The 20474-nt window shown below is 36.2% G+C and overlaps 1 protein-coding gene, 1 non-coding gene and 1 pseudogene across 2 annotated transcripts in view; 1 reads left to right on the top strand and 2 right to left on the bottom strand.

Moving 5' to 3' along the window:
* PRKAA2 (protein kinase AMP-activated catalytic subunit alpha 2) overlaps positions 1-20474 on the bottom strand; it is a 67682-nt gene that overhangs the window by 26897 nt on the left and 20311 nt on the right. Inside the window, exon 2 of the mRNA XM_012785121.3 lies at positions 13318-13459. Within this exon, the coding sequence (XP_012640575.1) occupies positions 13318-13459 (142 nt within the window). The remainder of the gene's footprint in view (positions 1-13317; positions 13460-20474) is intronic.
* On the bottom strand, positions 14257-14363 carry LOC142869685 (U6 spliceosomal RNA). The gene has a single exon (XR_012918259.1). It is a non-coding gene; the product is annotated as a U6 spliceosomal RNA (small nuclear RNA).
* On the top strand, positions 18763-19702 carry LOC142865530 (large ribosomal subunit protein eL8 pseudogene; annotated as a pseudogene).

Genomic DNA, 20474 nt, shown 5'->3' with positions numbered 1-20474 from the left:
CAGCAACAATAAAAATAAATAAATGGGACTTGATTAAATTAAAAAGCAGCAGCATAGCAGGGAGAATAATCAGAGTAAAGAGACAACCTACAGAATGGGAGAAAATATTCACAAACTATACTAAGGGTTAATATCCAGAATCTACAAAGAATTCAAACAAATCAGCAAGAAAAAAACAAACAACCCCATTAAAAAGTGGGCAAAAGAACAGAAGTTTTCCCCAAAAAAATAAAATGGCCAAGAAACATGAAGCAATGCTCAACATCACTAATCATCATGGAAATGCAAATTAAAACTATACTCCTTACCCATATCAGAATGGCCTTTATGAAAAAGTAAAAAACAACAGATGCCAGTGAGAATGCAGAAAGAAATGAATGCTTATACAATGTCATTGGGACTGCAAATTAGTACAATATCTATGGAAAACAGTATGGAGATTCCCCAAAGAAATAGATGTAGACCTATCACTGCACACAGTAATCACACTACTGGGTATCTACCCAAAGGAAAAGAAGTCATTTTATCAAAATGATACCTGCACTCAAATATTTACTGCAACACAACTCACAACTGCAAAGCTGTGGAATCAACCTAAGGGCTCATCAAGTCATGAGTAGATGAAGAAAATGTGGTGTATATATAAACCATCAAGTGCTATTTAGTCATAAAAATGAATGAAATAATGTCTTTTGCAGCAACTTGGATGGAACTAGAGACCATCATGCTAAGTGAAGTATCTCAGGAATGGTAAAATAAATACCACATGTATGCTCTAATAATTGGGAACTAATAGATGAGCACACATGGGTACAAAGGGAGGGAAGAATGATAGGAGATCACAGAGGGAGGGGGAGGGATAAAAACCTATCTATCAGGTACAATGAACACTATTCTGGTGATAGACACACTAAAAACCCCAACTTAAGCATGATAAAAGGTATCCGATAAAAAATATTTGTACCTTCTTAATATTTTGAGATAAAAAATATATAAATGAGATTAGATACAATGTTATATATATAGCCACATATATATATAATATATCCTAATTCTTTAGAGTATATTCTTTAGACTATAAAATATATTCTAACTCTTTAATTAGAATTCAGTTATATAAAACTGTAGTAATTCTATTCAGATCCCAATTGATTTTAAAAAAAAAAGTAAAAATGTAGGAATCATTACCCTCAGCACATGATGCTCATCTTCACTGGTCCATTAATGGTATTTTATTTATTAATAGTTAATTACTATTTTTAATAATATAACAAACACCTACAAACCCATCACCCAGACAAAAGGCCAGGACCTTGACAACAGCTTCCATGTGACCATAGAGGGAGCTGCCCACCCCATCCTACTGTGCCTCCTAACTCATATGTGTGTATGTGTGTATCCTCTTTCCTCATATATTTCAAATACATGAATAATTCATATTTAATTCATATATGTATTTTATCTTAATTGTTCTTAGCTTTAAATATGAGGTATTATGCTATATGTAATATTTGGGTACTTATTTTATTGAGGTTCATCCATATTATTGTGTTTCCTATATTTGATTTGGCCATTGTATAATATTCTATTGTATTTATTCACCTACTCTCCTGCTAATGAAGAGGCTATTTATTCATCTCCCCTACTGCTAAAGAGTATCCGGGTTGTTTCTATAATTTTGCTATTATTTGCTGCTGTGAACATTCTTGTGGATGGCAAGATTTTCTCTTTGATATATACTGATGAGTGAAATTGCTGAGTCACAGTGTATGTGAATGTTCAATTTTAAAAGACAATCCTAACTATTTTCCTAAGAGTTTAGCTGTGCTAAAATCTTCGAAAAGCTGGTGGATTTACATATTCTCCAACACATCCACAATATCATACACATTTCTTCTTATTATATGCTCATTTGTGTATTTTGCCCATTTTTATTAGGTTGATGGTTTTTCTTACTTGTTTATGGACATACAGAATAAATCAATATTTTCTACAATACTCTAGATTATAAGATAATTAATGGTTGGTTATTAACTTTACGAAAGTGTATATTTTCCATCATCAATCCACATATAACTTGGCTTTCATTTCCTCTGTAAATAGATCTCTATGTATCTCTAAAGCGTAACTTTAAAAAATGTATATGTGCATGTATATATTCGGTTATTGAGTATAAAATGTCTGATTTTCCTTAAGTACTAAGTTTGACAGTTGATACATCTGACATCTCTCTTTGGCACTTCTTGTTTTATTTTTATTGTGAAGGCACATCTTCAGTCTTTCAAAGGCACATTTTGGCTTATGATTATCTTTCAAATTTTTTTAGAGGAATTTTTGTTAAACCATGGATAAGTCAAAAATTCATGTTATTTTCGAATATGAGTTCCATTGTGGAACCAAATCAGAACAGACAGCTCGAAATATCAACCAAGTATTTGGGAAGGATGTGTCTAATGAATGGCACAGTACATCAATGGCTTGAGAAGTTCCACTTGGTGGTTTTAATCTTGAAAATAAGCCACGTGGGTGACCTGAGACCAAGGTGGATAATGACGAGCTAAAAGCTATAGTGGAAGTGAATCCATCTCAACCTAAGTGTGAATTAGCAGCAAGATTTGACATTACTATTCCAACAATATTGGACCATTTGAAACAAATGGGCAAGGTAAGGAAGCCGCATTGATGGATTCTACAGGAATTAAAGGACTGTCACAAGAGAAATTGTCTGGAAGCTTGCCTTTGTTTGCTGTCACGAGATAAAGGCGTTTGAACCATTTCTACCCTGTATTGTTATGTGTGATGCAAATAGATTCTTTCTGCCAATCACAAGTGTTAGGCACAATGGTTGAATAAAGATGTGCTAAAACACAGTCCAAAACCAATACTCATCAAAAAAAGTTAATGGTGTCTGTTTGGTGGTCCAGCACTGGTATTATCCACTACAGCTGGATGTAACCTGGTCAATCAATTACAATGGATGTCCACTGCAACCAACTGGACAAAATGATGAGGATACTTGTGATGAAGCAGCTAAGGTGGGTCAGTAGAGACACGCCAATCCTCTTGCAAGACAACACTTGACCACATGTTGCACAAATAATGCTGCTCAAACTACAGAGGCTGGACTTGGAAACTCTGTTATCCATTATATTCACAGAATTGGCAACAACTGACTACCAGTTCTTCCAGGCTTTGGACCACTTCTTGCAAGGAAAAATATTCAATTTTCAGCAAGCTGTGGAAAACACCTTGGGCGATTTCATCACTACTTGCTCTCCAGGCTTCTGCACTGCTGGCATAAACAAGCTACGGCTGGGCTGGGTGCAGTGGCTCACACCTGTAATCCTAGCCACTGGGAAGCCAAAGCAGGAGGACCACTTGAGGTCAGGACTTTGAGAGGAGCCTGAGCAAGAGCGAGATTCCACTTCCCAAAAAATCTAAGAAATTAGCCAGGTGTGCCAGTATGTGCCTGTAGTCCCAGCTACTGGAGAGACTGAGGCAGGAGGATCACTTGAGCCCAGGAGTTTGAGGTTGCTGTGAGCTAGGCTGATGCCACAGCTCTCTAGCCCTGGTGAAAGAGCAAGACTGTCTCCAAAAAAAAAAAAAAAATCTAGCTACCATTAAAATGGCAAAACTGTGTCCATACTTTAGGTGCATACTTTGATTAACTGCAATGAGTCTTGTTTGGAATATAATAAACTATACTTTTGAATTAAAATTGGACATTTCATATTTAATGACCTAATATGGGTATGTATGTATATGCACAATATGCAATACTAGTATCATGCATAAATTTTAAAAATCATGAATGTTATCAAATATCTAGTCAAAAGGTTTCTTGATTAACTTATAATGCTATTTTGTTTTTACTGAATTAGGACCCAAATACAATGCAAACATTGTGATTGGTATGTCTCTTATGTCTTTCAATTTATAGGTTGTGCCTCCATCTCCATTTATTTTCTTGCATTTTTTAATTGAAGAAATCAGTTAGTTTGTCCTATAGAGATATGGTCCACAACCCCAGGGGCCCTGGTCCATAGACTGTTGGTAACTGGGCTGCACAGCAGGAGGTGAGGGCAAGTGAGCAAAGCTTCATTTGTATTACAAATGTTCCCCATTGCCCATATCACCACATAAGCTCCACCTCCTGTCACATCAGCAGTAGTATTAGATTCTCACAGGAGCACTAACCCTACTGTAAACTGTGCATGCGAGGGATCTAGGTTGCGTACTCCTTATGAGAATCTCATGCCTGATGATCTGAGGTGGAGCTGAAGTAATGATGCTAGTGCTGGGGACTGGCTGGAAATACAGTTTATCTTTAGAGGAGAGCCGTTTGACTTCACAATAAATGTAATGTGCTTGAATCATCCCTAAACCATCCCCACCCTCCCCTGGGTCTGTGGAAAAACTGACTTTCAGGAAACCAGTCCCTGGTGTCAAAAAGGTTGGGCCTTGCTGCTAGAGAGGATTCCATAGTATCAATTTTACTCATCCATCTTTAGAGCAGCATAATGCACAATTTCTAACCCCCTCAGAAATACAGAGACATGATCATATTTGAGTTTGATTTTATTTTCATTTGAAAGACTAGATGGTGTTGTGTACCTCCATCCAAAGGCATGTAATGTGCCAAGATTCATTTATTCACCTTAACTTAATAAAATTTTAAATCCTGGCCAATTTGTATAATCTAGTAATGAACTAGAATCTAAAAGGAATCCTCATCCAAAACTTCCTACCTCAAAAGCTCCATTATCTTTGAAGTGCAGGCTATCAGATAATACTACCCATTACCTTTTCATGTTATAGCCATCAACCAATCTCCATGCTAATTTCCCCTCAATCTGACTTAATGTCTCTTTCTCCATTGCTACAGTTTTTCTGAGACTAAACTCCTCCAATTATGCAGTGGATCCCCTCACACACCTACTGAAACATCTGGCTCCTACAATTAGCCCTTCTTTCTTCATTATCAATTTCTCCCTCTTTACTGAATTATTCCCTTTAGCATACAAATATTCTATATTATCTCCCATTTTAAAAAACAATCCTATTAAGACCCCATATTCCCTTCTAGTTACCACTCCTATTTCTCTCCTCTCCTGCATATAGTTACTATCTCCCTTTCTTCATCCCATATTCTCTCTTAAATCCCTCATATCAGGTTTTTACCCTCACCATTCCAATAAATTGGTTCTTTACAAAGATACCAACTTCCACCTTGCCAATCTAACAGTCAATTCTCAGTTCTGACCTTATTCAATATTCACCAGTAAATAGAACAGTCAATGATCTTTCTTGAAATACTTCCTTCACTTGGCTTCATGTATCAGATTCTCCTGGTTTTCCTCCCACCTCACTGACTATTCATTTTCATTCTCCTTTACTGGTTCCTTTTCATCTTCCAGACACGTGAACATCATAGTGCCTTAGAGCTCAGTTCTTGGACTTTTTGTTTATAAATTCTCACATCCTTGGTGATCTCATCTAGTCTTAGTACTTTAAATACCTTTAATACAATCTATATGCTGATGACTTCCAAATTTATCTCCCCAGCTTATACTTCTCCCCTAAACTCCAAAATCACATATTCAACAGCCAACATCTCTATCTGGATGCCTAGTAAGCATTTTGACTTCATGAAACCAAAATCAAATTCTTTATACTGCCCCACAACCCCCAACCTCCCACCTCAAACCTATTCCTCCTATAATCTTCTCCACTTCAGTTACTGGCAACTCCATCCTTTTATTTGCCCAGGCCGGATACTTTGGAGTCATCCTTAACTTCTCTCATCTCACAATCTACATCTTATCTCTTAGCAAATGCTACAGACTCTACCTTGAAAGCATATATAAAATATGCTTACTTCTCAACACCTCCACACTAATGCTCTATTCCAAGCCACCACTGTCTTTCACTCAGATTACTGCAACTGACTCCCAATTGGTTTCCATGCTTCAACTCTTGCCCAGCTATGGTCTAAATGTAAGTGAGATCACACCTCTAATCAAAACCTTCCAGTAGCCTCCTATCTTTGTAAAAGCCAAAGTTCTTGCAATGGCCTACAATGCCCTATATAACTTGGCTCCCCTTTATGTCTCTGACCTTTTCTCTTACTCTAATCCCATGTCATTCCACTCCCTTGATCTCTGGCCTGCAGAAATTTCTACTTCAGAGCCTTTGTGTATGCTTTACCCTTTATGTGTAACATTCCTCCTCCAGATATATGTACAGCATATTCCCTTACCTCCTCGCTAACATATGTTTTACTATTATGAGGTATATTGCCATGAATATAATCTCCAGAATAGCAAGAATTTTGTTGTTGTTGTCTTTTTGACTACTGATATATCCCCAATGCCTAAATGAATCATTTTTTAAATGAATAGATTAACACCCTGGCCTTATTGTCTTTTATTTCCCTAAACATAATCTGTATACCAGTCAAACTGGACTGTTTGTTCCCAATGCACCATGTTCTTTCTTTACATTTTCATTCTTTTGTTCTTGCTTGTCCTCCTAGGGCTATCGAAATCTTGATCGAATGTCACCTCTTTATGCATGATTAGTAATTACTGAACATCAACTATTATGCTAGGTGCTAGGGAGATAAAGATGATGTATGGCATCTCCATTTAGATGTCAAATGAGATTCTCAGCTTAACATGGCCAAAAACAGTATCTTTAACATTTACCCCTGCCAACATATTTCTCCTCCATTCTTTCCATCTCAGAAAATGGCACCACTATAACTTATGCTCAGGCCAAAACCCAAAATCCCAGTTGCTCAAGCCAAAAAAATAAAATATTATTTTTCTTTTTCTTCCCTTAGCCAATCTATCAGTAAGTCATTAGTTCTACCTCCAAAATATATTGAGTTCATCAATTTCTCTCCATCTAGACCAATGTTGTTGAATAGAACTTTTTACAATGATAGAATTGTTTTATATCTGCTTTGTCCAACATGGTAGCTACTAACCACATGTGGCTATTAAGTGCTTGAAATATGGCTATTGTGACCAGAGAACTAAATTTTAAATTTTAATTAATTTAAAGTAAAGCCACATGTGACCAGTGGCTACTATATCAGACAACACAAATCTAGTCTATCACTTTGGTTAAAGCCATCATAATCTCTCAGCTAGACTATAGCAATAGCTTCCTAACTGGTATCTCTGCTTCCACTTCTGTCCATACCCATTCTACACTACAGTCATTTATTACTCCTCCTGCTTTCCCATTTAGAACAAAATCCAAACCTCTTAGCAAAGCCTTCAAGTCCTACGACATCTGGTCCCTGTCTACCCTTTGCCCTCCCGAACTAGCTCTCTTCTCCTCACACACTCTACTTCCTCCATTATAGCAACCTTCCTTTTCCTACAAAACTCAAAGTTTGTTTCACCCCTTTGAGGTTGCCCTTCCCCTTGCTTTGAAAACACTCTGGACCCAGATCTTCAAATGGCTAGATTTTTATCACCCTTTAGGTGTTAGCTCAAACCTTACCACTTCTGTGATGCTTTCCCCACAGCCTAATCTAAATTAGCCTTTCCTCCTTTCTATCATACTATATGACAGCTCCGTGTTTAATTCTCTTCATAGCACTTATCACTGCCTAAAATAATCTTATTAATTTGTTTATTTACTATCTAGAACATAAACACCACAAGAACAGAGATCTTGTCTGTCTTTCACCATTGTATTCCCAATTCCTAAAATAGTGCCCATCAGATAATAGGTGCTCAATAAAAATTCAAATAAAAGGAAAAAACAACAGTTACTGGTCCTAAGGAATTCAGTCTTACAGGGGATACCAATAAGAAAATGAGCAATTACAACATAATGTTAAGGGCTTTGGAAAGGTGAAGGTTGGGTGCCTTGAGAGCAGATGAAAGCCTAACCCAGTCTTAGGGGATAAAGTAGGTTTTCTAGAGGTATAGCTGACCCTTGAACAACATGGGGGGAGTGCGGGTTCAAGGCACTGACCTCTGTGTAGTTGAAAATCTGCATATAATTTTTAACTCCCCCTAAACCAGAAGCCATACCAGTAACAGTTAATTAACACATATTTTGTATATGTGTTATATATCAGGATTCTTACAATAAAGCTAGAGAAAAAAATATTAAGAAAATCATAAGGAAGAGAAAATATATTTACTATTCATTAAGTGGAAGTGGATCATCATAAACCTTTTTATCTTCATTGTCTTCATGTTTAGAGGTTTAGAAGGAGGAGGAAGACGAGGGGGTTGGTCTTGTTGTCTCAGGGGTGGAAGAAACAGAAGAAAATCCATGTATACATATAAGTTGCTCTGAGGAGTTCAAACCCGTGTTGTTCAAGAGTCAACTACAATTACATTTAAAAGCTGAGATATAAAAGCCAAGTTGGAACTGCTGGAATTGGCAGCCTAGGGGGAAGGAGATGTGGGTAAAGTATTCTAAGCAGAGGTAACAGATGAAGTACAAGAAGCAAGAGAAGACGGTGACCTGAGAGTAAGAGCAGAGAAAAATAGACAGATTTAGGGGACAGGGGGACACTCAGAAAAAAGAGTTGCAGAAATTAATGATTAATTATTAATGTATTTAAAGGGTGAGGGCAAAGGAAGAATTAAAGATTATGTACAACATTTTCACTTGAGAAATTGTATGAATTGTATTTTCATTTTCCAGAAAAAAGAACAAAAGAGGAGTAAGTATGGAAGAGAAAGAAAAATTTACTGATAGTTTCACATGACTCTGTAACTTCAGAATGGATCATTCAATAAACAGTTTGATAAATGTGATCAGAATTCAGGAGAAATAAATGGGCCAGAAATATAGATTTGGAAATCTTTAGCACAGATATGACAAATGATACCATGGTAGTAAATGAAGTCAGCCAAAGGAGGTGCACTGAGAAAATTACACTAGCTCAGTATGCTGAAATCTATCAATATTTAATGGCTAGGAAGATAACGAGGAGCCCCAAAGAGAACATTTTAAGAGAGGCAAAATGGGAAAAGAAAATCAAAAGACTGCAGTGTCATGGAAGCCTAGAGACTACAACTTTTCAGGGTGGTGGTGGTAAACAATGTTAAAAAGCTATCCATAGGTTAAACGAGATAACGACTAAAAAGAGTAGACAGGCAAAGATCCTCTCTATCAAATTAGAAAGTATTCATCTTTTCACCAATTAAAATCAAGTTCCACTAAGAACTATGGAGGAGAGAAAAATAAGGATAAAAATCAATTCAACAAATTCTATTTCATGAGAAAGTTTGGATTTTTCTTTAAATCATATTTGTTCCTTTTTATTTTCTACCTCTGGGCTTTAGGCTGATAATATATATTTTTTCAATCTGAGCTAATATAGATATCATGCAAAAGTATCCTTCATTCTTGGTATTTAATGCTCAAACTTTCTAATTCTAGAGGCCCATTTGCAATAAGGAAACTATACTTGGCAGTTGGTCCAAGACTGCACAAAACAAACAAAACCACTTAAAGAATCAGTTCTTTCTCCCTGTTTAAATCACTAACACTATTAGAAGTTATATCAATAAGCTTGTTCTGTAACAAGAATACTTCAGTGATTTTTTTTTTTTAAGATCAGATCTATAATTAAAGAAGCAATGTGGCTGAATGGATCAAGGCTGGAAGCCAGAAGCTTTAAACATTAAATTCACCTCTTCCAATTACTTTTCTGCCTACTCTGACAATGTTCTATAACTCCTTCAGAAAACAAAATAGCAAATAATAATCCTAAATGAGAATGAATTACTCAAACAAAAAATTAAACAATTAGAAATAATTATAGAAATGGAAGCAAAAAAACACTAATAGATAGCACATCAAAACTAACCTTTTATATCCTCACAATTTCAATTGCTTATTGACGGAATCTGATTTGCGTTTTTCTAGGAACAGAACAAATACTATCACTTATACCCCAAATGGGCTAGATTTTCTTGGGGTCTTTCAGAGTTGGCATTCTAAAGTTGATGAGGTCAAGGAATAAGGCAAATCTGGAGCCATCTGCCCCTTTCCACCTTCATTCTGGCACATTTAGTAGTCTGGCCATTTCAGCTTTCTCCTCTTACAGGAAGTGGCCACTCAGTAGAGAAGAAAAGAAGAGATTTTGTTTAGAAGTCATTCAATAACTGGAATACGTCATTAATAACATGGATTCAAAGTCAGATATGAACTGGTTCAGTTAACTGAAACCCATTTGGAATCATGAAAGAGGACTGGAATCAGTTTGTAGGTTGCCAATTCCTGCTTTGTGCCAATGCTCATCAAATACTAAGCATTATACCAGTGCCAACACATTTAATTCTCAAATAATTCTATGAGGTATCCCATTTTAAAGTTAAGGAAACAGCCCTTTTTGAGCCCTTCCTTTTGCTCTCCCGTTCCTGTGACAATGGGTCCGGTCGCCATCTGTGGTGTATGTATCACACTCTGAACTTATATCTTGCTCTTGCTCTTGCTCTGTAATGCTATCTTTCTCTCCTCAATAAACCTCATTCTCGTGCTTGCCTTACTTTGGTATGTCTGGTCATTCTTTGGCCATGAGTGTACTAAGAACCAACATTTCAGACTGAAACCAGACATTGTTTTATGAAAAACTCAAATACAGATTTTCTTAAATAAAATAGTTTTTCCCTTCTGTATGTTAAGAATGGTTTACTTTTTTTACACCTTTTTAGGTACAGAGCTATTACATAAACATAGTTATACTATATTAGAAACAGTAAACCTTTAAAATGAATCTTAAGAATATGTAAAGTGACCACTCTGATAAAATAAATAAAGTAGAAACAGCAAAAAATAAATAAATAAAGTTAAGGAAAAAAAGGATAGGAGAGGTGAGTCACCGACATCATAGGTGGTATTTTATTTATTATGATAATCTTTAAAAACCTCTATAATATATATTTTTTCAATCTGAGCTAATATAGAAATCATGCAAAAGTATCCTTCATTCTTGGTATTTAATGCTTGAACTTTCTAATTCAAGAGGCCCATTTGCAACAAAGAAGCTATTCTTGGCAGTTGGTCCAAGACTGCACAAAACAAACAAAACCACTTAAAGAATTGGTTCTCTCTCCCTGTTCCTCTCTCTCCATGTTCCAAATCCCAACAATAATTGGACCAGCCACTAATTTACAAGAATGATGCTGTATTGGTTTCCTATTGCTTTCTTGTCTATAAAATACTATTCTTATTGCTTCCTATTCCCTCAAATTTAGTGGCTTAAAACAACACAAATATATTATCTTATAGTTCTTTAGGTTAGAAGCCTGACACATATCTCAGTAGGCTAAAGTCAAGGTGTTCATGGGGCTGTGTTACCTTCTGAAGGCTCTGGGGCAGAATTTCTTTGCATTTCCTAGCTTTCTGAGATCACCTATATGCAATCCTTTGTCCAAATTCATTTTTCTCCATTTTCAAAGCCAGCAACAGCCACCTGAGTCCTTCTCACATCATACCATTCTGACCTTGCTTCTATACTCAAATCTCTTTGACTCCCTTCTTCTACCCCTCTCTTCTACTTTTAAGAACCATTGTTTATATTGGGCCCACCTAGATAATCCAGGATAATCTCCCTATTTTAAGGTCATCTGATTAGCAATTTTACCCTCTGTCATGTACCCTAACATATTAACAGGTTCTCTGGATTAGGACACAGACATTTGGGGGACCATTATTCTGCCAACCACAGCTACATGCTAGCCTCATCATCAAGTAAACAACATAACTCCACAGGGTTATCAAGTTGTTCCCCATTAACACTGACATTCAAAGACTGCTCACTGACAAAAGTTAGGCTAAATACAATGTCTCACTTTAATGAACTAGCAAACAAAGCCTCAGAGACATTAATAATGTGGTTTTGTTTTTACAGTATACTTATAAGAACAGGCTTTCTGTGCAACAATCTTATTTGAACCAAATATAAATGCAGTATTGTACCTCTTCCTACTGTTTCTACCATGAAACTCACTAACAATGATTTGTTTTTTACAAAACACTGTTATTTCTCACATTATACCATTGATATTGTTTTGAATTTCATTGATTTCATTATTTTATCCATATTTAAATTGTGAATTTATTTTGGTTCATAATTGTATTAAAACTATATACAAAAAAAAAGTAAAAAAAAAAAAAAATTTCACACAGTATCATCCAGAAAGAAAAAAAAAAGTAAAAAAAAAAAACAAAAAAAAACTATATACATATGGAGTTATACCTAATTCTTTATTTCTAAATACTTAAGTAATGGTAAATTAAAAATAATTAAGTCAAAACCAGGGATCCACAATTATTTTTAAAGGGATTTCTATCACTCTCAGTTTTAAGAAAGACTGGAGTGCTAGAGTAGAGATTAACAACATGGCATTTGGAATCAGGTCTGAATTCAACTACCAGCTCTGTGACTTAATAGCCATGTGACCTTGGATAAGCAGCTCATACTCTTTAGATATGTAGTTTCCTTGTCTATAAAATAAACCTACATAAGAGGCTACTCATGAGGATAATAGGAAATTATATATGTAAAATGCTCAGTACAGTTTCTGGCCACGATCAGATACTCAATAAGTAAGATTAATATTTACTTTACAAAACTGTATCCAAGATTTCGGATAAAAAAGACAATTTTCAGTGTCTAGCCTGTTACATTTTCTTAATAAATATTAAACTTCAAATGATTTAAAGAATACTATTGAATACTTAATGTCTGAATTTCTAAGGGTCTAGTCAATTTTAAATTAATTATCTTTCAATTAATTAGCTTACTTCTATTTTTAATATTTACTTATCTTTTAAGTTTGTCACTTATTCCAAAAAAATCCATCTGCTTCCCTAAAAACTATACTATTAATAATTATGATATTATTTTCAGTTCTAAAAATAATATGCTATGGTGGATAACATTTAACATTTACTTTCTATCTTTCCACAAAGAAAATACCCTGGTATCTTAATTAAAAGTAATAAGAGAAAAATTACCAAAATGAATCTAGGAATATCAAAGGCCTACATGATCTCTGAAATGAATACTAGAGTTAAGAGTCAACTTCTAAGACTGCATTTATGACTTGAAAACAGTACTAATTTTAAAACAATGACTTTTAATTCTGACCAAGACTATGCAAAAAAGGACTGAGGGCAAAATGAACATTTATTGAATATAAATATGAAAAAAACTATATTTTTGTAAAAGGTTGACTAAAGATAAGCAATTATATGTATTAATAAAATTCTTTAAAAACATTTCAAGATGGATCTGTTTTTTGTATTATCAGGTATAAAAATACTTACAGTTTGATAATATGAGGATGACGAAAGAGTTTTAGATTTTGAATTTCTCGTTTTATTTTTCCAACAACATCTAAACTGCGAATCTTCTGTCTATTTAAGATTTTAACTGCAACTTTATGGCCTGTCAATTGATGTTCTCCAACTAAAGAAAAGAAAAAGAAAAAAATCTGCTGTCATACCAACGTAATCATTTATTCATGCTTCCTTCACTGTATCTGAAATTTCTTTACTCATATATACACTTTTATATCACTTATTGCACAGAACTGAAGTTCTCTTTTTACTTCTGTCTATTCTACTAGCGTATGCACTCGAGGACAGAAACTGCATCTTAATCATCTTTGTATACTCAGCACCTAGCACAAAGACATTTATTAAACATTTGTGGAGAGGATTACTGAATTATATATTCCTACATAAAAATATAATCAACTTTAGAACACCTTTTTGGCAGAAGAGCATTCACTATGTTTCGTTACCCTATTTCTCCTCCTCTGCTTAATGCTGGTCACTGAAGTATAGAAGAATAAATAAATGTTGTAATAAACTGAAAACACTAGTTTCATTACTATTTCATCAGAAAATTCACATGTAGCCTTTTTTTTTTGCCTCTTCCATATATAAAACTTATGTGTCATTTACCATTTTTAATCTATTATGAACATTTGGGTTTGGCGCTTTTTAAAAATTTTACCACATTACAGGGGCACAAATGTTTGGGTTACATGTACTGCCTTTTACCCACCCGAGTCAGAGCTTCAAGTGTGTCCATCCCCCAGATGGTGTGCACTGCACCCATTAGGTGTGACTATACCCAGTCCCTCCACCCCCTTCCCACTTGCCTGACACCCAATGGATGTTACTCTATATGTGCACTTTAAGTGTTGGTCAGTGAATAACAATTTGATGGTGAGTACATGTGGTGGTTTCCATTCTTGTAAAAATATGGAATGCTTCACAAGTTTGCATGTCATCCTTGTGCAGGGGCCATGCTAATCTTCTCTGTATCGTTCCAATTTTAGTATATGTGCTGCTGAGGCAAGCACAAAACATTTGTGTTTGTGACAAAGCATATGACCTGAACTATTAGCTCATACCCTCCCTGCATCAGAGGGCCATCTGAATCTCCCAGGAAGGAAGATTCTTGTAAGTACAGTGTTTTGTACACAGAGATTCTAAATAAATACATCCTTTGTTAATTGAAATGGTCCTTCTCCTTTTTCATATAATCCATTCATGATATCCACACTAATAGTCATATCCTTAAATCCCTCAAGCAAGGAAAAAATTTGTCAGCTACCTCTCAATTCTATTATAAACCTTCACCATTCTCCCCAAAAGACCTACCCAACCCTTGACTCCTTTTATAGTTGTGAGTTTACTCCCCCCACCCCCCATCCCTGGAGAATATTACTACCATGTGAGCACCATAGTGTTAATCAGTCAGTACCAATTTGATGGCGAGTACAAGTGGAGTCTATTCTTCCAATCTTGTGTCACCTCACTTCGGATAATGGGCTCAAGCTAAGAGCTGCTAGATCACTGTCAGTTCTTATAATTGAGTAATGTTCCATTGTATACATATACCAGATTTTAATAATCCACTCATGAATTGATGGGCACTTAGGTTGTTTCCACATCCTTGCAATAGTGAATCGTGCTGCCATAAATATTCGGGTGCAGATGTCTTTATTACAGAATGTCTTTTGCTCTTTGGGGTAGATGCCTAATAGTGCTATTGCTGGATCAAATGGTATTTCTATTTTTAGCTCTTTGAGGTATCTCCAAATTCTTTTCCATAGAGGCTGCACTAATTTGCAGTCCCATCAACAGTGTGAGAGTGTTCCTATCTCTCCACATCCTCACCAGCATTTGTTGTTTTGGGATTTTTTGATAGAGGCCAATCTCACTGGGATTAGGGGATATTTCATTGTGGTTTTGATTTGCAGTTCTCTAATGATTACAGATGTTGAGCATTTTTTATATGTTTGCTGGCCATTATTCTGTCTTCTTTTGAAAAATTTCTGTTCATTTCCATTGCCCATTTATAGACAGGGTTGTTTAATTTTGTTCTTGCTGATTTTTTAAGTTCTAAATAGATTCTTATCAGCCCTTTATCGGATATGTAGAGAGCAAATATTTTCTCCCATTCTGTAGGCTGTCTATTAGCTCTAATGATAGTTTCCTTGGCTGTGCAAAAGCTTTTTAATTTGATCAGATCCCATTTATTTATTTTTGTTGCTGCTTTGGTTGCTTTGGGGGTCTTCTTCAAAAATTCTTCGCCTAGGCCAATGTCTGAAAGAGTCTTCCCTACATTTTCTTCTAGAATTCTTAAGGTTTCACGCCTTAAGTTTAAGTCTGTTATCCATTTTAAATCGATTTTGACAGGTGAGAAGTAGAGATCCAGTTTCATTCTTCTGCATGTAGCTATCTAGTTTTCCCAGCACCATTTATTGAAAAGAGATTCTTTTCCCCAATGTATATTTTTGTCTGCTAAAGGCTTACTTTTATCCACATCCCTCTTTCCTCTAGTCTCAGAGATGCTGCAGCCCTCCTCCTGTCCAAGGACAGCCTCGTCAATTTGTGGCTTTGAACCCATCTTTTTTACACTCTCCTCATATTTGGCCTTTTCCTTTTCTAACAGCTCTTTCTCCTCAGCCTATCCACATCTCATACTCCCTCCTCCAAACCTTTCATTTACGCTGTATCCTCCTCTAGTTTCCAACACTTATCAAGATTTCTCAAGATAGTAGCCTACATCTTTTCTTCCTCCCTTATCCCCATCCCTAAATTCACTGCTACCTTCCACCTCCACTCCTGTACTGAAACCAAAAGGCCATGAAAGACCCACTGATTATCAACCCATGGATACTTCTCAGTTTCAATGGACACCACCGATTACGCCCTCTTTGTGGTGGCAATGTTCTCTCCTGGTTCTCCTGTTAACTCTCAGATGCTCTCCTTTATGTCCTCTGCCTATTTAAAGATTAGTGTCCCCAAGTTTCTAACCTAGACCCAAGGTAGATCCTTATGTTATCTCATTCATCTCTCATAGTTTTAAATGCCACCCATATGGCAATGACTGTGCCTCCTCCTTCAAATTCATATATTAAGATTAATATCCCATAAACACCTCAATTCAACATGTTCAAGACTAAATTCAGCATTCTTCTTCTCTTCCTCTGCCAAACCTGTCTTCTATTTCACTTAGTGGCATATAGCCTATATACTAGAAATGAAGGAGTCAGCTGAGAGAATCTCCTAAATATTTCTTGGAGTCAGGTTTCAACTCATTAGGACAAAAATATTAATAACCACAGAAGTGACAATTAATGACATTTATCAAGTGTTTATTACATACTAAGCATTATTTTAAGTGCTAGCTGCCCTGCTCTCTCAAACTTATAACAAACCTAAGAAGTATTATTATTCTCCAGTATACAGATGAGAAACCTGAGGCACAGAGAAGTAACTCACCTAAGGTCACACAGTAAATGGTGGCACAACATTGGACCTGAAGCTGCCTGACTTCAGAGCCAGCATGTTTAACCATACACAAGAATACCCCCATTCAGAATAATCCAAACATGAAACAGACTTATTTAAGAACTGAGTTTCCTGTCACTGGAGATTATTTTTATCTTAATAACTTTCTCAAGCTATAAAAATTATCTCAAAAACTTTAAAGAAGTTTGAAGTTACCTTTCCAGCATATAAAACAAACAAATCAGGAGAAATCAATTTCAAGTAACCTAACTTACTAATATTCCAAAGTATGTTTCCAGGACTTCAGAAAAACATTATCAATTTCTAGAGACTTTCTATTCAATTACAATAACCCAAATGGTTTCTTGATGCCTAAGTAGTTTATTACTTATCTTTGGGAATTTTATAATACCCAAACTGCCTGGGTGACCAAACAAGTATGTCTCTCTTCTCAAATCCCTGATAGCCTCAAAAAACTAATGCTGCAATCCCTTTATCAATACAATAAAGATGAATGATTTAATTTTTCCTTTTCCATTTGATAATAAAAATTACTATTCTACTAAGAACATCAAAGAAGACCAAGGACTCTAGGAGCCAAGCATATGAGTGTTTTTTTAATGCAATATGGTTAATCTGGAAAATAAGCAAACAAAAAGTGAGTGAATTCACTCAAAAAATAAATAATATTATGATGAAGTATTACTTTGTCTATGATATGTGAGGAGAAATAACTGATTCATTTACCTTTATACATGAAGAAAATTTCCTCTGTTAAATAATGAAGGAGAAATGGCATCCTCTCTTGACATGGTTAAGCACACTGATAAGCTAATTAGATATCTGAGGTCAAAAGAGCGAAATGCTTTAGAATTCCCCCTCTTTGCTTAATTATGCTAGCTTTTCTTGCCTAACAACTCCATAAATTAGTACTTAACCATAATTAATTAAATCCAAATAATTTGTCATAATCACAGTCTACCTGAAAGCTGAATGAATACTTGTAATATTAATACAGATTTGAGATCAAGAAATTCTTGTATGTATATTAGACAAAAACTTTTCTTTATGTAAATCAAAAGAAAAGAAATTAAAAGGCTTGGATTCATCGGAGTTTTATTCTCATTCATGTATTCAATCTGAAAACATTTGCTGAGTACCTTCTACATGCAAGAAGTGTTGATCATAGACACATGAAAAAAGATTCTTTTAATAGGCCTCCAAGTTTTAGTGGACAAAAAAAAATATCAGCCACAATAAAAGCACTGAAATAAATTTTATGCAGTATTATATCTGTACAATATATATATATATGACTGTCCAAAAACTATTAGGATACCTTATTTGCAAATGGTAGATGAGAAAGATTATAAAAACACCAAGGATGGGCAACCACTTTACCAGAATTTATCATGTATCTAAGTAAATATCTAGATCAATACCTATTTTGACAGGAGCAAAAAAGGACATTCATCCACTGAACAACTATTTAATTAAATTGTCTACTGTTGTAAGCACTGTACTAATTACACTTACTATAACACTCGGGACTAAGTGGTAAACAAAGTAGTTCTGTGACACTACTAGTTGTCACCCAATATATATTGCACCTTCCTTTCCCAGACATAAGACTCCCAAAGTACACCTGAGCACATGGCTACCCAGAATACAGAATACATTCTAGCATCTCTTATAACTAGATGTGGCCATGTGACTACCTTCCAGCTAATGACATATAAACACAAATGTTCCTGGCAGCTTCTTCTTCATCCCTTCCTTCATCCCAAAGCCAGGAATTTTAGAGCCACCATTCTGAACCCTGAGGTGAAAGCTAGGCAAGGGAGAACAACAGGAGAGAGAACCCCAATCTTGCTGAGCAACCATATATGAGTTGATGGAAATAAATTATAATTTATAGCCATACAATTTATTGAATTAAGAAGTTAAAGAGCTTTCTGCTCCAGCCGCCCAACATGCCGAAGGGAAAGAAGGCCAAGGGCAAGAAGGTGGCTCTGGCCCCCGCCGTGGTGCAGAAGCAGGAGGCCAAGAAGGTGGTGAACCCCCTGTTTGAGAAGAGGCCAAAGAACTTTGGCATTGGACAGGACATCCAGCCCAAGAGGGACCTCACCCGCTTTGTCAAATGGCCCCACTACATCCGTTTGCAGAGGCAAAGAGGTATCCTCTACAAGCGACTGAAAGTGCCCCCTGCCATTAACCAGTTCATCCAGGCCTTGGACCGCCAAACAACCACTCAGCTGCTTAAGCTGATCCATAAGTACAGACCAGAGATGAAGCAAGAGAAGAAGCAGACTGTTGGCCAGGGCTGAGAAGAAAGCTGCCAGAAAAGGAAATGTCCCCACTAAGAGGCCACCTGTCCTTCGAGCAGAGGTCAACCACCTTGGTGGAGAACAAGAAGGCTCAGCTGGTGGTGATCGCACATGACGTGGATCCCATCAAGCTGGCTGTCTTCCTGCCTGCTCTGTGTTGGAAGATGGGGGTCCCTTACTGCATTATCAAGGGGAAGGCCAGGCTGAGGCATCTAGTCCACAGGAAGACCTGCACCACCGTCACCTTCACACAGGTTAACTCGGAAGACAAAGAAGCTCTGGCTAACCTGGTGGAAGCCATCAGGACCAACTACAATGACAGATGCGATGAGATCCATCATCACTGAGGAGGCAACGCCCTGGGTCCAAAATCTGTGGCTCGCATTGCCAAGCTGGAAAAGGCAAAGGCTAAAGAACTTGCCACCAAACTGAGCTAAGTGTACACTGTTGTCTTCTGTACATAAAAGTAATAATAAAAGTTATCCTTCAGCCAGTGTCTGAGCAAAAAAAAAAGAAGTTAAAGAGTTCTACAAAATTATCATCCATTAATGGTCCATTTTGTTTTTCCTAAATTTTAGCCAAAATATACAAGATAATCTCTAAAACAATGGGATTTTAAAAATTCTATACTCACCCAAACTATGCCTTTTATAGTTCTACATTTCATAAGGTGAACAGCTGTCATACAGAAGAAGGAATGGAACTCATTCAATTCATTCTAGAAGGCAGAACTGGGAATAATTGACAGAAATTCTTTCAACTAACAGGTTCACCTGTTCTATGTTCTCCCCTCCCTTGTCACTACCCTGGTCTATAATGAAAATTTCATGTTTTAGAAGTAACTACTATATCCTGAATATACTTTTCTTCACAGGATGTATAACACTAACATTTACTTGATTCCCCGTTCATCTCTCGATACTAGATAGAAGGGGGTCAGAGGTCAGATCTCTTGTGATCTTTGTCTATTGTCAGGGGCACAGCTGCTGGTAAAAGTAAGCCAGGAAAACAGGGCACAGAGAGATTAAGAATTTGCCCATGGCCACTCGGCTAGTAGGTGAGTGACCATGGTAGGTCCCAGTAAATAGGGCTGGAACCCAAGGAGCATGTCCCCAGAATCAGCAATCTTAACTGCACCAGCCAGCCTTCAAAGACAGGGAGCTCAGTCATTTGTCAGGATTAGCAAAAGATAAATTCCTGCATTAAGTAACAGTTTGGACTAGATCAAGCCTAATCATCTTTCCAAATCTAAGATTTTTCTAATTATACCCCCAAGGATCATTTCACACTGAAGGGTATAAATCTTTTAAGCCAGTCTCGCCTCTTGATAATTTGGGTTGCCCT

Source organism: Microcebus murinus, chromosome 2 (assembly GCF_040939455.1).
Source record: "Microcebus murinus isolate Inina chromosome 2, M.murinus_Inina_mat1.0, whole genome shotgun sequence".
In the NCBI taxonomy this organism is placed as follows: domain Eukaryota; kingdom Metazoa; phylum Chordata; class Mammalia; order Primates; family Cheirogaleidae; genus Microcebus; species Microcebus murinus.
This window is presented reverse-complemented; position numbering and strand designations above follow the sequence as displayed.